We start from the raw sequence: 20,906 nt of genomic DNA, 5'->3' as shown, positions 1-20,906 counted from the left end.
CATAGGAACTGCTACATTTCTCTCGTTTCCAGGTTGTCTTTAATACTGACAGATCTTCCACAATCATAGCAAAATTGTTATTCATTGACAGCCATAATTTAGAATCCTCTATTACATCTACATATCTTAGAAACTACAAGGCATAAGGATAATTTATGCTGATTTTAACACAAGCTGTAGAAATTCACCCAGAAGTTCCTGTAGAAGAGCCCAGAAATCTGTAGGGGAATCGAAGCACGCCTTCTGGAAAGACCTCCAACCTTGATTCAGAAGTCAGCTAAAAATGAAAGCAATCCATGCCTTTGTGATCTACCCCTATGTCCAATTGCCTTTGCTGTTAAAAACACATGCCTAATTCGAACTCCTGTTCAGCTCCGATTCCAGCTATCACGTCTTTATGCCTATTATGCCTTTGCCAGACCAGAGATTTTCATCTGCCTGCACAGGTGTGCAGTCAACAATTTCCAGTTCAGCTAGTAAGCTCAGGACAAGCAAGCCAGAAATTGCGTGTCTCAAGACTGAACTCTAGTTTCCAACAGTAGCATGGGAGGAAGCAATATGCAACAGTATTAGTACCACAAGGTAAATGAGTTGGGTCTGGGAACCAGCAGGCAGTAAGGAGAGGTTCATTGCCAAGTGGGGAATCTCACAGGAGGTGGACATAACTTGCGCTAGGCTTCCTGCTTCTCTGCACTCCAGGAAATGTCAGTGACCAGGAGCACTATACGCAGGTCAAGCAAACAGGAGCAAGGCAGTTACATGGCAGGTGACACACAAGTGAGACAGATGTTCACAGAAATGGCATCTGTCTCATTTGCGTGGAAAATGACCTACAAATGGAGACATGTCACAAGACATGATCCCCTGTCCCTGCTGCTGCGGCCATCTCTGGTCCTTCAGCAAGCCCTACTCAGTCAAAACTCTCGAGGGAGGATGCTGCAGCACAGGTCACAGGTTGTAGGAGGCCAAGTCAAGCAGCTCGGAAGGTGAGTTCTGATGAAGTTACTGCAGTGCCAAAGGAGGAAACTGCAACAAATGGGCATTAGAGATGATGTACAGGAAACCAACAGAATATTTTGAAAAGACTCTGCAGACGCAGGAGCCTAAGACCTGTGAGGGCAAGAAGATAGAAATGACTGAGGTAACAGTCTGTTATGACTGAGGATCAGGAAGTAGATGTGAATTCCCAAGAGTTCCATCTCCTGATGCTGTTCACCTAGCAATCTGGTTCAGGGCCCTGGCAGCAGAGGAGGATGAACAAATCTTCTCTGTCAGGAAGAGATTGCAGGCAGGACACCTCAGGTCATCAGAGTAGGATCAAGGCTAGAAAGAGAAATTGGTGAGCTAGAGGCATTCAGCTCTATAGAGCTTATGAGATTCACTCCAGAGTACTGAAAGGGCTGCACTGCACTGTCTATAATCTACAAAAAACAACGCAAAACAAAACATGGCAATCAAAGGGAAATGGCAATCACTGGGAAAGGGCAAGCTTTATGCAAGGAGGAAAATCCAGAGAATTATAGGCCAGTCAGTCTCACCTTTGGCCCTGGAGAGATCATGAGATACTTCCTCTTGGAATTCATTTCCGAAGACATAAATGATAAGAAGGCAAATCAGGAACAGTTAATACAGATTTGCCAAATAACTGACCAATCTGACTGCCAAGATAGCTATGTGGATGAAGGGTGTAATACACCTCAACTTTACCGAAGCTTTTGACACCATTTACATTAGCATTCTCATTTGGAAACTAAGGAAGCATGAGTTTGATGACTGCTAAATAGGCTGAAAACTAGATGGACCACTGGGATCAAAGACAGCATTAACCAATGGCTTGACAGCCAATTATGAGGGAAGATCAATAGCTACAGGGGCTAATATTATCCAGTATCTTCATCAGTGACCTTCATGATGACACAGAATGCACTCTTGGCAAACCTGTAGTCAGTGCTACATTTTGGGGATAGGGTGGGGTGGAAGACTTGATAGATCCAACAGGTAGAGCTTTACTTCGGAGGGACCTGAATAAAAAGCATTACAGAGCAAAAGCTAAAGATGGAGTAAGCCACAACAGCCCATCAGAATTGAAAATGAATTAAAGACAATTCCAAAGACACAGAAGAGACACTGCAAGATTTCCTATCCACCTGTTTTATATAGACTCTGCTTCTTTTCATTTTGAAGATTATCCTTCTGTTCTTGGTTCTCCTTATTCTTAATGTCCACACTAGTTTCAGTCCCTACAGCTCCAGGGGACACAAAGGTTGGAATAGTTGGCTGCACTGTGAAAACAGATGAAAAAAGAAAAATCATATGCTGCAAAATATGTGAAATAGTAACACTGCCTCACTAACTACTCTTTTTTTTTTTTTTTATTTTGGGCTACACAGGAGTTTTGCACTCAACTTTCCTGAATCCCTCATTTCTGTTTCTTTCCATTCCTCCTTAAGTATCTCATTTTCTACAGTGTGCCCTTACAAAATCTAGGATCATGTGGCATCTAGTCCTAATTATTAGATTATGTAACTGTAAATTGAGTGAAAAATAAAATCAGTTGCTGAAAAAGGGAAAAGAAAAAAAAAAAGGATTACCTCTATCTGAAGGTCCTTCTGAAGGAATAGTAGAAGAAGGTTTCCTTCTAAGTAAGGTAAGGCGTACAGCCTGTCCTGTGTTACGCAACGCTTCTACCACTTCTTGGTTGGTATAATCCTGTATATTAACTCCATCAACCTAAAACAAGAAAATGGTATCATACAATAGTAATCACATTACATTCTTAGGCTGTACCATACATAAGCAACATAAACATTATTTTGTGCAGAAATTATAGGGTTATTCACCCAAGACAGTAATATTTGCAAAACAATCTCATTAAATCAGTTACATTTCACTAATTACATAATATTTTCAAAATGCATTTTAAAAGGAAACACAACAGTAATTTTTTCTGTCTTCATGGGGCAACCACAAAACAGAATTTACTAATCTAAGTATGCACTGATTTCCCCCTACAATTTTTTTGCTTAAAAAAAACCAGCTTGAAGAGTATTGTGGATGAAGCTTCGCAGCAAGAGTAGTCAGCCTAAAACTCTGTTCAGTTCATTATGACTGTTAGTCTTCTCATGGATTTCTAACATGCCCCACGCAAGCCTATACACATAACTGTTGGTATAATCCACTCTGAACAGCCCAATTCTTTCATCAATTCAGATGTTTTAATTTACACCCAAAATACTCTGTTCACCTCAGTGTTAGATCACGCATCAATAGGGGCTTCTCCTGCAAAGCTGCAGACAAAAGCACAAGGTTGTATCAATTTTTGCTCTCACAAAGGAGAGGCTGACTTCGGAAAGTCTGGCATAGCACACATTTTTAAAGTAATTTAAAATCATATCTCTATAAATATTATCTCTTAAAACAAAAAGACTGTGTAATTTTGCTTGTACTGTGAATGCAAAATTGGCTATTATTCAATTCACTGTTATTCAATGGTTTTTAATTTTTCTACACATAAAGCTTGGGTTTTTAAACCTAAATTGTGACTATTAACATTTTGATTGTATCCACACTATGCTACACAGTCATTAAGGTCCATAAACACTGTGCCACATCTTGCAAAATCTTAACCATCCTCAAATCCCATTCAATTCAAATAGAAGCTAATGCTGCTCATCTTTACTTCGGGCCAAAAGCCAAGATTCTCCACTCTAAAACATTTTAATCCAAATGCTTGCCTCTTTCATAGTTAACTACTATTTACTACTTCTTTGAATATAAAATAATATTTTAATCACAGCAAGCCAAAGCTCATTTCTGTTACAAATCTACCTAAACAAATATGAACCATCAAATTATTTCCTCTGCAAAGCGGAAAAGGTTTAATTAATTTCAGAAAGTCTTTACTACGTTGTTCTTTTAACACTGAGATGTGTAATGAAGTATTAGTTCTACAACAAGATATATATAAGCACACTATTTTACTTACAGCAACAATTTTGTCATGAACATGAATTTGGCCATTGTGGTCAGCAGCACTACCAGGTATTATATTTTTCACAAAAATCCCTGAAGGTTCTGTTGGCAGGGGGGAGGGAAGGAAGAGAAACAAGTCACTACATTAACCTAATTTGTTTCTTTTCTTATTAAGATTTTTAATTACAGCCTTTTTCACACTCTACTTCTGTCCACGAAGTTATGATTCTGTAAACCACCAATATCTGCACGTTACCACTCACACAGCTTGACACAGAACGACTGAGGATCTCTGATGGAAAAAACAGCACCGATACAAACACCTGTACACTGACCTCTACATTTTTTCCTTAAAATAGCTCACAAAAGGCCACCTCCTCCATGGATTCATCCTTGTGCTTACCCAGGCTTTAAACCACAATCACTTAAATCCATGCTGCATTTGATTTCAATAGGACTACCTAAGCTAAAAGTAAAGTATGTGCTTAAGTACTTTGATCAGGACTTCAATCATCTTACAGCTAAGGAGTTTAGTGCTTTAAATCTTAATGAAAAAGGTTTTTTCTTTTAAAAAAAAAAAAGAAACATGGAAATCAGAAAAGCTGTCCTTTGTCATGTTTGACGTTTGATTATTAATTCTAACTTCTAATTAGAACAAGAAAATAAAAACAAAGCAAAACAGTAAAAAACCCAATCATCAGTTGAAACAGTAACCCTTCCCTTCCACAAACTCCCGCAAAATATGAGATGCTGATCTTTAATTCTAGCGAACCTTGACACTTCATCCATCCTTTTCTGAACACTAACCTTTCTCAGACACCTGCCCAACATGCTTTGTCCACGCTCAGCAAAACCCCTCTACTGGTGCTTCAAACCCACCTTTTCCCATTGCCTGACACATGCTCCTCCCCAACCCAGTGCCTGGGATTCCTGACCAGCAACACAAGAGGATCTCTGGGGAATGAAGAGGGCTGGAGAGCAACCCCAGCTGCATCACATTCCCAGAATACTTTCTTGAGTGCCACAAGGAAGGGGAGGGGATAAAAAGCACTACCCCTTTGTGTAAAACCAGATATTCAGCTGAGTCAAATTTAAAGATACTATTATTTGTGGAACCAATATTTGAAAGATGAGTTAACAGTTCTAATTTAAAGAGGATTTAGAAAAAAAAAACAACCTGATTCCATGTCCCCATATCCTAGCACAGGTATTTTAATCTGTTTCCAGAGTTTAGACACTGAAACAGCCATGTGCCGAAGACACATGTACATCATCTTGTGAAGGTGGCATACACATCACGCACAGCTAAGATTTTCTGCATCTCCTGCTTAGCAGAGGGATGGACTAGTTAATCTGACTGATCATTTCCACTCCTACAATTTATTAAACAAACGAAAGTTGCATGTTGAGCTATTTTGTACATACTGAAGATGCCATTCAAAAGTTAATGCAAACTGGGGACATCCAAAACTCTGTTTTTGGAATCCTTCTCAAAATGCGTTATCTGAATTGTGCTATATCCTGCAGGGGGAAAGTAAGGAACAGTGTGGACAGGAATCTGACTGTGTTAGAGTCTGTACATGCAGGAACTGTCTGCTACAGTTTAATGTCTTGCACAGTAACAACATAAGCATGTAAAATTCACAGACCTGCAGTCAAGTGGGAATTATTTTTTTAAGCTAATTACAACTCTTCAGAATTTTTTGTGGCTGATTTTCACTTTGCAGCAAATTCTCCAAATATCTTCTTCATAGATTTGTAAGTTACACTGTTTCAAAGAAGCACTATCCATTTTCCCCATAGTAAATAAAAGGTATTTGAGAAGCCCCTGTCCTAGACTTTACTAAATCCTGTAGAACTCACCTACATCACATGTGCCAGCATATCCAACAATTGTTATCCCAAGGCTTTGCCCATTCTTTTTTATAAGTTCAACATCATAGGTCTCAAAAAGGTTGGTATTATCCTATAAAGCAAGCACAAGACAGTAAAAAAAAAAAATCTCATAATTTCCCAGTACCATTACAGGTTAATTAAAATCTTCAGAAGTGAGCAGTGATTTTGATTTTCATATTTTGGGAGGGATCATATTTGCAAAAGAGATACACCCAAGATTTGCTGAAAATAAGGTGTCACCCAAAGTCATTAGTTGCTTTTTAAATTCTTTCCTAATACTTTCTCCACATACCTGTCAGAGGGTACAATATTTATAGTTTATGGAAAACAAGGGTTTTCGTTAGATTGCTCAGGGGCCATTTCCCTTTGGATTCTACTTGGTAACAACAAACTTCCTGGTCAATCCCACAAGACAACAGAAACCCTGAATGCCCTCAGAATTTCTTCTCTCCCTTTCATATGTTAGTCCTGATAAATACTGTCATGAATCCACTTGCCTGAGCTCCTTCTACTGGACAGTTAAGAAGCAAAAAAAACTGGTATAAATGCAGTATTATCACATCACACATTTCTGTCGGAAAAAGTGATGCTTATCTCTCCTTGTTACCACCTACTAAGGAAGTGAGGGGCAGCAGGAAAGGGATCTCAAAACAGAAACAGGTTCCATGCCCTGAAATGAAAGAAACCACATGCATAGTAGGCACATCTCTACTACAGAAGCAGTTGCCTACTTAAATGCAAATATGGGAGACTAGGTAGGTGTTTGAGCTTATTGTTCGTTTTTACGCTAGATCCCAAACCGAAAAACCATTCCAAAAGTCAATCTTGCACACATCAGCTTAACAAGCTTGATATGATCCTGTTCAGATTTGAATGCTACCAAACTGCAAAGAACACTGGAAGCCTCCAGGTTGTCTAAGGCAATGAGAAGCACAAGACTCATTAGTTCGCATTCAACAAAACTATTTTTAAGACCTAACAGAGGAAGGGAGAGTATTCATTTGTGAATGTTTTATTCTTGAACTGATAAGACCACTTCTCATAACAAACAATACTTGAAAAGAGAAGCACATAACAACATGACCTGTTATCCAAACCCCCTACTTAACTACAATTACCAAAAAACCATAAAAGGCACTAGCTAAGATTACAATATGATCTGACCTTACACTGCAGAAGTGTATGGAAAAAGGTCTCCACAAAGCTGGCCTCAATGTCTCTGCAACTCTACTCTGACAAGTAAAAATCAAAACTGCAAGACAGAGTTCAAACAGGACACACTAAAGATAGTAGGGATACCAAAGAGGAAAACAGTCAAAGCACATAGATCAGGGATTGCAAGGGATAAAATACATAAAGTTGTTTGTTTTCAGTAAGCAGATACAGCCCAATGAGATAAAAAAAGATGATGATCAGAGTAAAGTCTGTTAAAGTGATGAAATCAAGAGGGGTAGTGTCACTGCCAACAGCAAAAAATGGACCGGGAAATTGGAAAACATTTCTTAAGAGAGTGAACAAAAGAGAAGTTTAATCAAATGCTTGCCAAGTATCAGCTTTGGAAGCACCTATATTAAAAGCAGGCCAAAATTATGGCCATACCTATTTCACTTTTCACTGAAAGAGAAATCGATGGACAGCTATCTCCTTTCTTATCACAGACACCTCCCTCCATTAGCCAACTCATTAAGCTCATTAAATGCTTTCCAACTCTCTTGCTCCATAAGATGCTGATGGAGATGAAGATAAGTTTTGATGGTCTGTCACTTGTCTTTAGGAGAGGGAACCAAAACAGTAAACAAGCCTATAGCAACATCTGAAATGGAGCTATGGCCTTGACTGCTATTTTGACGGTCAAAAGCTCTTCATAGTCAGTGCTCTGGCCCTACAGACGTTTTCTCTAAGTAATGTTACTGGTAGAATGCAAAACATGAGAAGTGGAGTCTGGAAGAATCAAAGTAGAGAGTCCTAAATACAGCCAGGACAAGTAGGCTGCTAACATTGCTGTCAGTATCTTGGAGACTACAGATAATATGACTGTTCTCTTGCGCCCATGCATAGACATAAGTAGTTTCAGTTATTCTCTACTACAGGAAATTTAAAGGAAATCAAATATTAATATAAAACTGAAAAAACCTAACCATATATTAAAAACGCCTTTCTGCTGGTTTGCAAAAAAGAAAAGGAAAATATTTTCTATTCCAAAGCTCACAGCTAGTGAAAGTACTCAGAAACCAGAGAGAAATTAGATTATAGGAAAAAGTTCTGTTGTAAATAAGACACAAACTGAAAAGTGGACCATTAAAATCATCGTTAAGTTAATAAATACATTCAGATTAGCCACTATTCTTGACTTCAGCAAATCTCTCTTAACACCAGAAAGAGGAGTTTATTCAAATCTAAATATGAAGACATTATTTAGTTCAGAAAACAATAGATGACATTCAGAAAGAAGTAGATGAAATTGCAATGTGATTTTTTTTTCCCCCTCTAAACTACATAGCAGGAATAAGAATAAGACACTGAAAAGGCATCCAGAAGGAATAACATTTTTGAAAGGCTGCAGCATCTACAATGCTCGGGGTCGATTAGTGACAAACAGGCCCGCCTTTGAGGCGGGGAAGAGAGAAAAATAGTACTTCATAGAGGAAACAAAACTAGGACCATGTTATTTTTTCCTAATATGGGCCTTGGAAAATATGATACAGCCAGAAAAGAAGTGCTTCATAACGATGCTGATTCTCTAGGAAAGCCTTTTTTCAGAGTATTAGACAAGCCCACTTTTAAGACTCCAACCTTATGTACATAGATTACCCCCTCCCATCTCTCTGCCACTCACGTTTCCTACTACACCAATCCCTCTTCTGAGAAGAGGAGCTTGAGAAGGACCCAAAATACTTTACTGACAGCTTCAGCCACAGTAGTCTTCCAGAGAGATGCAAGACACAAAGCTAATGGCTGCCTTTGGAGTGACTATGCCCACTAAGCGAGAAGGTGAGTTTGTAACAATATGACTGCTAGTCTGACCTTTAAAAATGGTGCTTCAAAAAAAAAATAGCTCTCTTCACTCATATTCAAGAAACTAGACAAGAAAGAAAAGGCTACTCAGATTCTACACCTAAATCTAAGCAGCACAGTAGTAGCAGATGGTACACAAGCACAGCTTTGTTTATGTTTCGAGACCTACTGTACACTTAGTGTAGCATTTGTTGATTTTAATTACTCAAAACTGAAAAGAATGACTTCAAAAACAAGAGACTTTGATATGACCATGATAAGATTTGCTAAAACAAGTTTCAAAAATTTTAGATATATTTCCTATCACAGACAGTAGCGTAGACTATGAAAACATTACACTTATGTTTCATAAAAAGATGACTGTGCTGAATAATTCTGGTGTGGCCATGGCACTCTGGATTTCAGACTAGGGAAATTCACAGTCAAGTTTTAAATCCCACTTACAAATGATTGATTAGCAAAAATGTAATGAGCTAAGAAGGAGAACTAAAAGTACCATTTATCGATAACGTTTATGGCCTTGGTAATTAAATTACCCACTCTGAAATAAATTCTGTAGAGCTGGTCATTCTGATCCCAAGATTATAGGTATTAATAACACACAGGAAAAAGGGAAAAATTATAGAAGGCAAGGCTGTAATAATGACCACTTAAATACACACATATGATATCTGGAAACTCGAAACAAAAGCACTTTAGGTCTCAAGAACACTCTGTTCTCCTCCTCCTTTCTGATCACAAGCCACAAACGTACTTAAAAATGTCATAAGTAAACACCAGATACTTACATTTCCATTTTGAAAGGAAGGTAATGCACTGACTGGCCAGCTCACAGGAGCTGGTGGAGTCTCCATAATTTCACACTTTGGGTCTCTTGCAACGATCATCCTTACAGAATTCCCACAGTTTCTCAGCACTTGGGCTACTTGTTCACTGGTCATTCCTTGCACATTAGTCCCTCCAATCTGCAAGATGTGATCTCCTGTCCGGAGCCTCCCATCCTTCAAAAATAAAAAAAATCTGCAAAAAATGTTTCCAGTCTATACATAAAATATCTTTTCCATTACAAAATTGAAACTGTGTACAGGCATCTCCATGGCCATGAGAGCCAATGCAAGAAAATACTATAAAATTGACCACCACGCCAACATACTAAATAATTCAAGGAACCGTTTGCATTGTTTTTTTCCACAGTAGTTCACAGTGGTAAATCAACCTTTCCAAAACTCAGTAAGATACACAAGTTGAATAGCACCATTCCTAAGAAAGTGGTTACTTTTCTCATTTAGGAGAAAACAGACAGCAACAATGTTTTATAATCTAACAGGTTGTTATGTATTGCTGTTTCATAGAATACTCCTCATCGGATAAGCATTAGAATAAAAAGCACGGCATTTTGATTTAGGACTTTCTATATTAGCCTGGCAATTCTTTTCTCGTATGACTAGCTCCAACTCAAGCAAGTAAATCCACTGAAAGTAACAAGACTCCACACAAACCATTTTACATGATAATTATGATTCATGACCTACATCATCATTTCTGTTATAAGCAAGCATTCATAGAACCAAATCTTCAGCTGGTATTGATCAGCACAGCTCCACCACTTTAGGTGAATTGATTTATACAGCAATCATAGTGGAGTTATTCCCAGAACTAACTCAAACTCATTTACAAACTCATCCAATTTTAACATGTATATGTGCTCATTATTTCACATGTTCTTAATGATGTCTCATTCAGCTGAGAATGATGTGGTGTGTTCTTAACTTACGTGCTTCATTTGTAGCCAAAACACTTTATTCCTTACAGCAAAACAGGTGTTACACAATAATTAAAAAATACTCAGTTATACATGACAGGTTCAGAGGGAGGCAGTCAAGCAAAAGCCAGCATTTTCCAGTAAAGCTCTCTGAATCTCCAGTTTTTGTTTCCATCCTATACTAGAGGAAGCACCTTAGCCTCTCTCTTTTGTATGTTACAGGATCTTGTCTGCATGGGCTCCAGACCTCAAATATTGTAACTTGTCATGACCAAATTCACATTAAAAATCCAAATCTGTTTTGCTATTGCATGTGTTCTACTCCTGAAATGTAGCAAAACTTAGCACTGAGTCTTTAAATCAAAGGTTGCAAACTGTACCTGTGCAACTTTAAAAGGTATCAGTAACTTCAAAAGGCTTTGCATCAGTCCTACGTGTCTCCTTGAACTGGTCAGACCGCAAGGCAGGCATCAAAACCCCTTTAAAATGAAACTCACTAAAAATAGGACATCTTCAATCTATAAACCAAATCTTGCAATGCAATTACTTCAATAGGGCTGATTCTCTTGCCTTGGCGAGTTTGTCCCTATAGATGTTGCCAAATGTGCCAAATTCTACAGAGGATGTGCAAATCTATTAAGCGTATTTGTCCTCCCCAGACTGACCAAAGGCTCAAAATATCAGAAGTATTGAAAATATTAGAAGGTTAGACAAATTTTCAGAATTTCTGCATGTTCAACAATGTTATAAAAGCCAAAGCATGTCTGAGAAACAACTTAATTCATATCAGGTGCTGACTTTTTCCTCAATCATACCTTCAACATATTTATTTATGAAGTATATGTTGGCATTCAGACTTTGATGCTATCAGCTTCCTTTTGTTTAAGTATATTAGTTTATTTTAAGACTGTCAAAACCAGTTAATTATACTTTAAAATCAAACAAGAAGTGACATAATATAACAAATTACCCGATCTGCTAATCCCCCAGGAACAATTGTTCTTACAACTACTCCACTTGACTTTCCTCCTACAATTCCAAAGCCTAATCCTGAACCATCGTTAATCAGCTCAACGTCTTCAACGTGGCCCCAGTGAATCTGCAATTAATAAAAACAGGAGATTTTAATTTCAGTCGATCTTTAATGTTTCTCACTTTCACATGTACCAGGAATGACGAGAATTAATCAGAGCAATTTTCTCTCTCTATCCCACATACTGGAGATCTGTTGGATTTTGTTCAGTCAGCTTCATTTCCTTATAAATACGCAGTGGGATTTCTCATCTGTTTTTAAACATCCATTTTGTCCTTCACTTTCAGGATAACAGGATACTAGGAAAAAGCTTGACTAAGAAAAAGCAATTTTAAGATTTTCTTGCCAAAACGAAAACTATCCTTTTAGGTTTTCATAAATCAAGAATACTGCAAACAACAGAGAAAAACAGAGGCAAGGAGCTTGCACTGGCCTAGTTTTCGCTTAGCGTTGCCCAAATTCTTATTTCTGTTATTTCACTTACACACTCTAAACACCATCAGTACACGCTGAATTAATAGCACAGTAGGATATTCTGCCATACTGAATTGGAAGCATGTTTCTAAGCTACACTGTACCATGACCTTATGTTCTACAAGACAATCTGAAAATAACAAAGCTGTTAAGCAACCCAAACCCAGCCAATGTTTCTGTCAGATTAATATCTCATAGAAACCAAAATGGAGCAAAGTAGGCAGATTTAAGTCTTCTGTGAATAAAGGATTTATTAGCATACTGAAAATCTTTGCCAAAGCCAGTTAAATATCATAAAAGAAGTTTAAAGACCCCCTGTAGAGATATATATTTGTGTTTTATTTTGTTAGTCTGTTCAGTGCAGATCTTTCAATGAAAAAGCAGTTAAAGTTTAATTCTTTAAAATTTTCAGTGCAATAAACAATATTGATTATCCACTAAAACCTTCAGATTTCACTAGCTCTGTAATAATCATGAGGGAAATAATTACTGAGAATAAGGAAAAGCACTGCTCTTAACCAGATTTTCATCAAAACCTACTAGCATAATAAATTAAGATTCCAATATTGCAAACCCTGGATTTAGGTGTGCAGTTCAACCAAATTCAGTGAAGCCACCCGGACCATATGGTTTGAACACAGATGGAGGTTCAGCCCTAGCTTATTACATCTCCCAGTGACAATCTCTCCTTGTTCAAGAAAACAAAAAGGTTCACAATCAATGAAATTTGCAGATAAAAAAACTCCTGATAAATAAACAGGGATTGAGAGTTTCTTTAACAGATACTTTTTGTTTGTTTTTAAAACAAAGACAAGGCTTTTTGTTTTGAGCAGTTTAAGTTTAAATTGGTTGGGATATTTCAAGCAATGCTCATGATAGGTTATGTTTACACTCTTTTAAGATGTAATCAGAGCATCTTTAATTGCACAAGTAGGTTTCAGCTGGGTATACTCATAAAATGCTTTACCCAGCCTATGCTGAACAGACCCTGCTGCTAAGAATATGTTGATCTACTAAAGCTTCTGCTATCCCATAAAAACCCAGGATCTATTTTATAACAACTTCATGCAGCTTTGCAATGGAAGCCCTATACTTATTGCATGATCAGTCTAAATGAAAAGCCGTCACATATAAAATCTGACTAAAGAAAAAAATCCCTATATGTAAAGCTTGCTAACACAAACACAACCACAAAAAAAAATCCAGCATGGTTCAAAATCTGATTTTGACAGTATTACAACAACTCACAGTCTCAGGTGGATTTATATCACTTAATAAGACAGCCGAAGTTCTGCTGTTTCCTTGAACCGGCTCCCTAGCAACAACCAGATGTAGAGATCCTGTGGATTGCTGGAGGAGGGCAATAGCGTGCTGATGGGAAATGTTCTGATCCAATGGGGTGCAATTAATGGCCAGTATGTGGTCATTTTCCTTTAGTCTTTGATCCCTTAACAAAACATTAAAAGAAATTTAAAAATGCAGCATAGTGACTTCACAACAGGCTTGTGTAATTTAAATATGAACATGCAAAATACACAGTTATGCAAGGTTAAATATTTATATATTTTAAAAATCTACTTATTAGACTGTCTTCACCAACACACAAACTAGATGCAATCCACACTGTACTGAACTGCCCAGCTATATTTCGTTCCAACTTTATCATGGTACAGAAATTTGCTCAATTGATTCCTTTGCTTCTATTCAAAATTCAATGAAATTCTCTCATCTTTTCTTGATGATATTGAATTACAGGGCAGAAAAAATTTATTTTTGTAGTAATACAATGAACTAGGAACTATTCTTCATTATGTTTAGCACTACATGATACTATCTCTAAGTAGCCACAACTCAGGCTATGATATTATTTTGTATCATTATTTAATCTAAAGATCGATGAGCTGCATATTTATATTTTACTCAAAATTTACAGTATCAAACTTCAAACTTCGAGCAATACACAGTTCAACTTATACCTTAAGAGAATATAAATTTCACAGTTAATTCACCCCAGTGATGAATTTAGATTTGTGACAAAAGAGAAACCATCACTCATCTCCTTTGTTAAATATTCATTCTGAGCACGAGACCAAACTGTTACATAGACAGACACTGCCTTCAAAGCTCTGTAGGAATCCAAAAAAAGTCTCCAGGAGATCTTGTCTCAGAAGCAAAATGGGAAGCATGCTGGGGAAATTTATAAACTCCAAAACAATATAACTGCACATCTTAACTAACGCATTTTAAACTTCCTTTTTATCTTGCGACGTTTAAGATGTTTCCCAGAAATCACTTTCTTCAAGCACTAACCATATTTTAGATTCTCTCATCAAAGAAAGTGAGCAGCAGGTCACCAAATCCTAAAGTGAGATATTCACCCTCCTTTGACATCCGGATCAGTCCATCTGTCTCCACTTTGAAAGAGCCTAATATGCTTTTCTTTAAGTGTTCTCTGGTGTGTTCTCTGTGGGCCCATAGCCATTATCATTCCAACCTCTCCCCACTCTTTTTGTCATCCAGTGTTGGCACTTCCTGACATGTGTTATTTAAAAAGTGACACCAATGACTTGAAATCTAGACACATTTTCTTGAAACATAATTCCAAGCACTGCATTTGTCTCATGCCAACTCTTGTGGTTTTACAATCACATTTTATTTTTAAAGGATTGCTCTGTCTTTTGTTGTTGGGTGAAAACCCACAGACAATACGGGAAGAAACTGCCTGAAGCCTTGATTCTATGATGACATCTGTGCAAGGATCTGTTGGGAGGACTGGATCTAAATTTACACAGGAAACAAACAGTAAAACCATCTATAAATAGGGCATTGTCATAAGCACATAAATAAAGAAACAAGGGGAAAAAAAAAATCTTTCAGGGACACAATGCATAAAAATTTCAAACAAAGGCTAATTTTTATTTTCCTTGTATTCTTTTCCGAGTTTTCTTTTGTTTTTTAATCAGTACTCAAGATTCCCTTAAGTGAGTCATGATTTCTGGAAATTCCATTTATGAATGGCTCAGATATTTAAAACTCATCTGAAAATCTGATCCTCAAAACATGAGCCCATTTAGTTGAAAAGCCAGAATTCAAGATACCACCAACAAAATATCCCACCAGATAACCCAGACAAACATGTTAGTCTGATAGAGTTTTCACTGTGAAAGTTGTGACTTTTCCCTTCATGGAAATACTGCAATTTTCCAATACAATTATAAAGATCTCACCTGTCAGCTATGCTTCCTGGCTGGACTTCCTTGACAAAGATACCAACTTCTCCCAAGCTGTGATTTTTAAGGGCAACCACACTAAATCCAAGACCTCCAACAGAAGGCTTTTCAATCTTCATTGATTCTATTTGTCTCCCCTAATAAAACAGAAAAAATTGATTTACTAATTTTTAATGCAATACAATGAACTAGTTTAAAATTTATGAACACCAGGAGAATTATTCTTCTCCTAAGACTAAACAAAGGGAAAATACTGAATATGTTATTTCTATAAAAGCTCCTCCATTTATTATTTTTAATATAGCAGAGTATTGGATATGCAAGCACTCTGAGGTTCTGAAACCTCAGGGAATTTAAGAGCTGCTTTCACACTTCATTCACATTATGAGATGAATTCCAAACTGGATGAAAACTATGAACGAAGTGCTGTCTAGAGCAATATATTTGGGATTTCTGGAAATGCTGCATAGCTAAACTAAATTACTTGTCTTTTGGCTCCCCTTGCTTTTAATGCTGATTTTTAGGTGTGCGTTCAAAAGATTGCAGCTTTTAAATAAAGAAATTAATTTCCTTCCCCTCCCTGCAACTTCACACTTAATGCTAAAAAAAGTTTGCTTTTGCGACTGCCTGCTTTTCAGTTCTAATACAAGATCTCTGGGATTGTTTACTGGGAAACAGTACTTAGAGAATGCACTGCTATCACAGCTGTTTTGTCCAAAATAATGTGCAGTCTTTACTGCTAAACCTTTTATCTGATGAGTTAATGACACACTAATGAGGAAAGTTATGCTCAAAATATTACAGCTACATTAAGGTAGTCAATTAGCAACAGTTACTTAATATAGAAAGGCATGACTAACCAATTAAATTAATGGTTCAAAGCAACACAGAACAATACATTTGAGGTATAAACACCAATCCCACGTGGGTGGATGTCTGCACCTGTACAACTTCCATAAGTGTCTGGTACATGCTACATCACATGTTAATGAAATCAGCATCTGTCTGGCAAAGTTAAGACATACTAAATGAAGAGTTAAATAAAATATTACATGCCAGTTCTTTTAATCATTTGCGCTGTTCATATATTAACAAAGTTGGTATTTTTCCAATTTAAAATGTACTTGATAAAATAAGTCTCTCCATCAAAACAAGTTTCTGCAGAAAATGTCCATTTTCAATTAAGTGTCATCAAATACCAAAAAAGTTTTCTGGCAACTGAAATTTCTTTTCTACATTGGTGTGTTTGGTAGAAAGTAAGACAAAACAATTGGCAAAGGAAGAAAAAAAACCAACCCACCACCAAACCGCTTTCCATTGCTGACATTTATCTTTCACAGGGAAAAGTTATCCTCAACACTTCTACTCTCTTACTGGCTAGGAGGCACCACACTCCCAGATATACAACAAAAGAGCATGTTTGAAAATGTACTCCAAAAGCCTGCAAGAAAAAGTTTGACATTAAAGGAAAACAAGTTTGGTTGACTAAACCTCAGAGCCTTACCTTTGCCATCTGTTGGATGATTGCGTTAAATTCATTAACTCCCAGGTTTGGGGTGAAGGTAGATGCTTTGCGTTCAGGTGAACTGCAAGGTGTATACACGCTCCCAGCAGCAACTGATTTGTCAGCAAACACTAGTAGCCCTCTCTTAGTAAAATCAAAATCTACTGAACGGTCAGGGGGCATATAATTGAGCTGTTGAAAATGAACAAAGATGTAGAAAAACTATTAAAAACAAAGAAGAGATTTCCATATATATCATCTTGTGTGAAGACTGCCAAAGAAGCAAGCATACATATGTTCATATATGCCTATTCACACAAATATATTCACCTGTATAAATTCGGCAATGTTAATATATAAGCTATAACCAAGCTACCGTATCAAGTTTAAACTGTTTTTCAGAAGGAAAAGTTCCCTGAATATTTCAGCTGTGTTTCTACTCCACCCATTTTCTCCTTTTCTTTCATTCTGCTTCCCTGCCCGTGCCCATTATCCTCTTTTCACCCTGATATTCCAGAAACAACACATGCAAAAGCAACAACATTAAAGAGGCAGTCAAGCACTGTTGCAACTGTCAGGCAAACCTAGACAATTTTGGCACAAGAATCCAAATTTTTTAAGAGTCACTTAGTCACTCAGGAGCCAAACGCCTGGTCTGTATTATCTCCTCCCCAGAGAGAGCCTAGGGTACAAACTAACTACCATTGAACATGTTATCATTGCTAGAACTTTCAGTGCGATGTCTCGTCCCGACAGATAATGAAGAAATGCAGAAATATTCCCAGTGCAACATAGTAAACTGAAAAATCCCATCCTGAATGAAACTGCTCATGAGGGACATGCTTAAAAAGAATTTCAAGAAAAACAACATTTTCTAGATATGATAATTCTGAACATCCTGGATATAAAATCCATTATGCCACAGTCACAAAGCATGATCTTAAATATATTTGCATTTTCATACATTTTTAATAGCTTGCAGACATGCATCCAAGCTTTGGAAGGAAGGAACAGGAGCAGATACAGCACCTTTGTGAACATAGGAAGAAGGCATGGCACAACCGCTACCATGCCACCCAGGCAGGAATATGTGCAATACATTTGGCAATGACAGCAAGGTGGCCTCGTGCCCCTATAGACACCCACCCTCTATATCTGCAACCGGGCAGGTGCAGTAACAGCAGAGACAGAGATCGCTGCTGCTTAGGGTATGCCAAGTTAGTCCCTGATTTTAAGTTTGCATGCCTGACTCGGCTAACTGCACGGTGAGACCTGTTCATGCAGATGTGTCATGGATGCCCATGTCCACAAGATCTAAGTGTCAGTAGGCATTGTAAACCAATCCACACAAGTTCCTTCCGCTGCTGGAGCCAAGTCATTTTAAAGCTAGCTTGGGTACGTCTGCATCAGAGCTTGGCAAATCTTCAGGGGTGGTTTTCTAGATTGTATTTCCCAAAACAGGTTAACCATTCTCATACAAGTCAGCAGGAGCTAAGCAATGATGTCTTTTAAGGAGAAAAGATGCTGCCAGTTAGTTGATAAACAGTATTTAGCTCCTGTGAAAAACAAAGGATCCCAGTTCCAACTGTGTTCAGAACTCAAACTACTAGAGCTGATGTCTTTTGCAGATGTTTTTCTCCGACTGATGTGGTTCTCAACACCTGCCTCTTCTGCATCCTTTTCAAAGCACGTTGCCCCATGACTTGTTTGTTGTAATACCACTTCTCATTTCAGTAGTGACTCTCTAGCTTGACCAAAAAAAAAAAAAAAAGCCCAACATTCACTCACACCAAATTACAGCTTATTAATGAGAGCGCCCTCATTAACACACGCCTATGTATCCTGTTTTAAGTTCCAAGTTCACTATAGTTATCATCACACCAACAACCGTAATTTTACACTCACTTGTTCCTTCAGTTGCTTGATGGATTGCTGGAGGGTCAGGATCTGGTTAAACAAAGGACTCCTGAGCGTGTTACGCAAAACAGTCAGGTTTTCATTATGTTGGGAATCTCTTTTCTCACGCAGTTTTGCTTGTAGACGATCAAGGATCTGCAGCACCTGCTGTTTATCTGCACCACAAAGTAGTACATGTTAGGAACGGAGCTTCATTTCTCACTGTTCAACAAAAGTAATCACTTTCAGACCACGTACCTGCAGCAGGATTTTCAGGCATGTTGAAAGGTATGTTTGGAATTATTCAGAATAATCTAGATGAGGTTTTAAAAAAAATCAAATTAATAATCTATATATCAGAGCAGAATGGTAACAGATACATAGTCAATAAATGCAATAATAAAATACTAAGCTAACTACAACAAATTTAATAAAAAAATACTATTACCCTGTTGAATACTTGAGGTAAACAACACAAAGTTCTCAATTCAGCTACTTGCACTGCAATCTCAGCACACCCAAAATCTTTCCGTGTTCTGTGTGCTTTTCCTTTCACACACAGGAAGGAATATGAACAACTCTTTCAAATATTAGTAAAAATGCAGGTTATAAAAACAGACATTGTCCAAGAAAACTGAGAGATAGCTATGTTCAACCAAATTATTTTTAATCTGGACGTTAAAGTTGTGATCTTTTCAAATATACATACAGTTAAAATCTTCCTATTATTTAGAAGATACCTTCTACCCAATTAATTATTTGTAGACAGTATTCTTATCATGATAGCTCAGCCCTGCTGCATGGCAATATAGGTGAAACCTTGCATTTCCCTATAAAACAATGAAGTTCCCTCCACTCACAAGATAGCATTAGAGCCTGAAATGGGCCAAATCTATCCCTATTCCAACACGTTCCTAAGGGAGGTCAGTTCTAATCGCAGCCCCGGTGCTGAACAAGTAAAAGAAGCCTCTTCTCTTCTCCTACGTGAGCTTGCCTTTCTCTTTTCTATGTACATGACAAGCTTTTAAGGAGCAGAATATCCTTTATCACGCTACTCTACAGTGCCAAGTAGAACAGGTCTCCAACTGGGGCTGAGGCCTAGATGGCAGTACAAAAACAACAGACTTGCAATTAACAGCGACGATAAATTTGTACCCTTACTTGCATACTATTATGTTGATGCGGAGCCTGTCATTCTGAAATCTGTCAAGGCAGTTATACCAAAACATACACAAGAAACAAGATTTCTTTACTTAGTACAAGCTCCTCTGAAAAAAGTCAGCCATTTAATAGCACAATTTGCATATTTTTAACTCCACCCAGTATATAACTCTGTAATTTCAGAATAATATATTTGGAATTATTTTGGAACAAAACCAGCCATATACATATTAAAAAAAAAAAATCTCTGTATTTACGTTTTTAATCTTGCAATTCGAGAGTCGAAAGAGTCATATGCATCTGAATATAATACCAGGGTAAGCACATCCCAGGGGCTCTCTCCCAGCAGGGCCTCTGATCCTTTCAGCTCTGCCTCCGACGCTGCCTGTGCTCACACTGAAAACATCTTGAGTTCTGGAAGGACAGTGTTATCTTTAACAAAATATTACGTATGCAGGTGAATAGCTTGTCTTCCCCTGAAGAGTGAGATTAAGCTGATTTACCTAATGGAAAAAAAGTGGAGGTGTGTCACAAGCCACAATTTCAGATTTATGCACCCTTTACTGTATCTGAGCAGCTTTGGCTCCTGGAGGAATTCCTGCAGAACTTGGTGGGTTTGCGTGGTTTCCACCCAGGGCCAAGCAAAATGAGTCGCTTTGCAAGACTATTAACAGATTTAGGAGGTCATTTTAAATCAATCTCATAGCAAGAGTTGAAGCAGCAAACCCATACAACCCCTGAAAGATTTTCAGGAATGCATCTGAACTTTCCTAAGTGCTGCAGCTTTATTTTCTTTTCCATTTGAAATAAAACACTCCTAAGAGCACAGCAGCCTTTGATTCTGTGCTGAGATCTGATTCTGAAGAACAGATGAAAATACCATTTCCTTACACATTCCTGAGTCTTCATCTAAACCAAAAAGACAAAACTTAACCTTCTTGACTAAAAATATTGCTTGAATTT

At 37.6% G+C, this 20,906-nt stretch overlaps 1 protein-coding gene across 1 annotated transcript in view; it reads right to left on the bottom strand.

The window, feature by feature from the left end:
• The window catches only part of INADL (InaD-like (Drosophila)), a gene marked incomplete at its 3' end in the record, with an annotated part of 89,560 nt that extends 70,498 nt beyond the window's left edge, over positions 1-19,062 (bottom strand). The window contains exons 1-11 of the mRNA XM_009587598.1: positions 19,041-19,062; positions 18,792-18,958; positions 16,887-17,078; positions 15,380-15,519; positions 13,401-13,599; positions 11,616-11,744; positions 9,672-9,884; positions 5,836-5,938; positions 3,986-4,074; positions 2,592-2,730; positions 2,148-2,282 (exon numbers count right to left, since the gene is read on the bottom strand). Of these exons, the coding sequence (XP_009585893.1) occupies positions 2,148-2,282; positions 2,592-2,730; positions 3,986-4,074; positions 5,836-5,938; positions 9,672-9,884; positions 11,616-11,744; positions 13,401-13,599; positions 15,380-15,519; positions 16,887-17,078; positions 18,792-18,958; positions 19,041-19,062 (1,528 nt within the window). The remainder of the gene's footprint in view (positions 1-2,147; positions 2,283-2,591; positions 2,731-3,985; positions 4,075-5,835; positions 5,939-9,671; positions 9,885-11,615; positions 11,745-13,400; positions 13,600-15,379; positions 15,520-16,886; positions 17,079-18,791; positions 18,959-19,040) is intronic.
• Between the last annotated feature and the right edge of the window lie 1,844 nt (positions 19,063-20,906).

This window comes from Fulmarus glacialis, unplaced genomic scaffold (assembly GCF_000690835.1).
Source record: "Fulmarus glacialis isolate BGI_N327 unplaced genomic scaffold, ASM69083v1 scaffold29890, whole genome shotgun sequence".
NCBI classification, from domain to species: Eukaryota; Metazoa; Chordata; class Aves; order Procellariiformes; family Procellariidae; genus Fulmarus; species Fulmarus glacialis.
The sequence above is the reverse complement of the archived record's forward strand: the minus strand, read 5'-3'. Positions and strand labels throughout refer to the sequence as shown.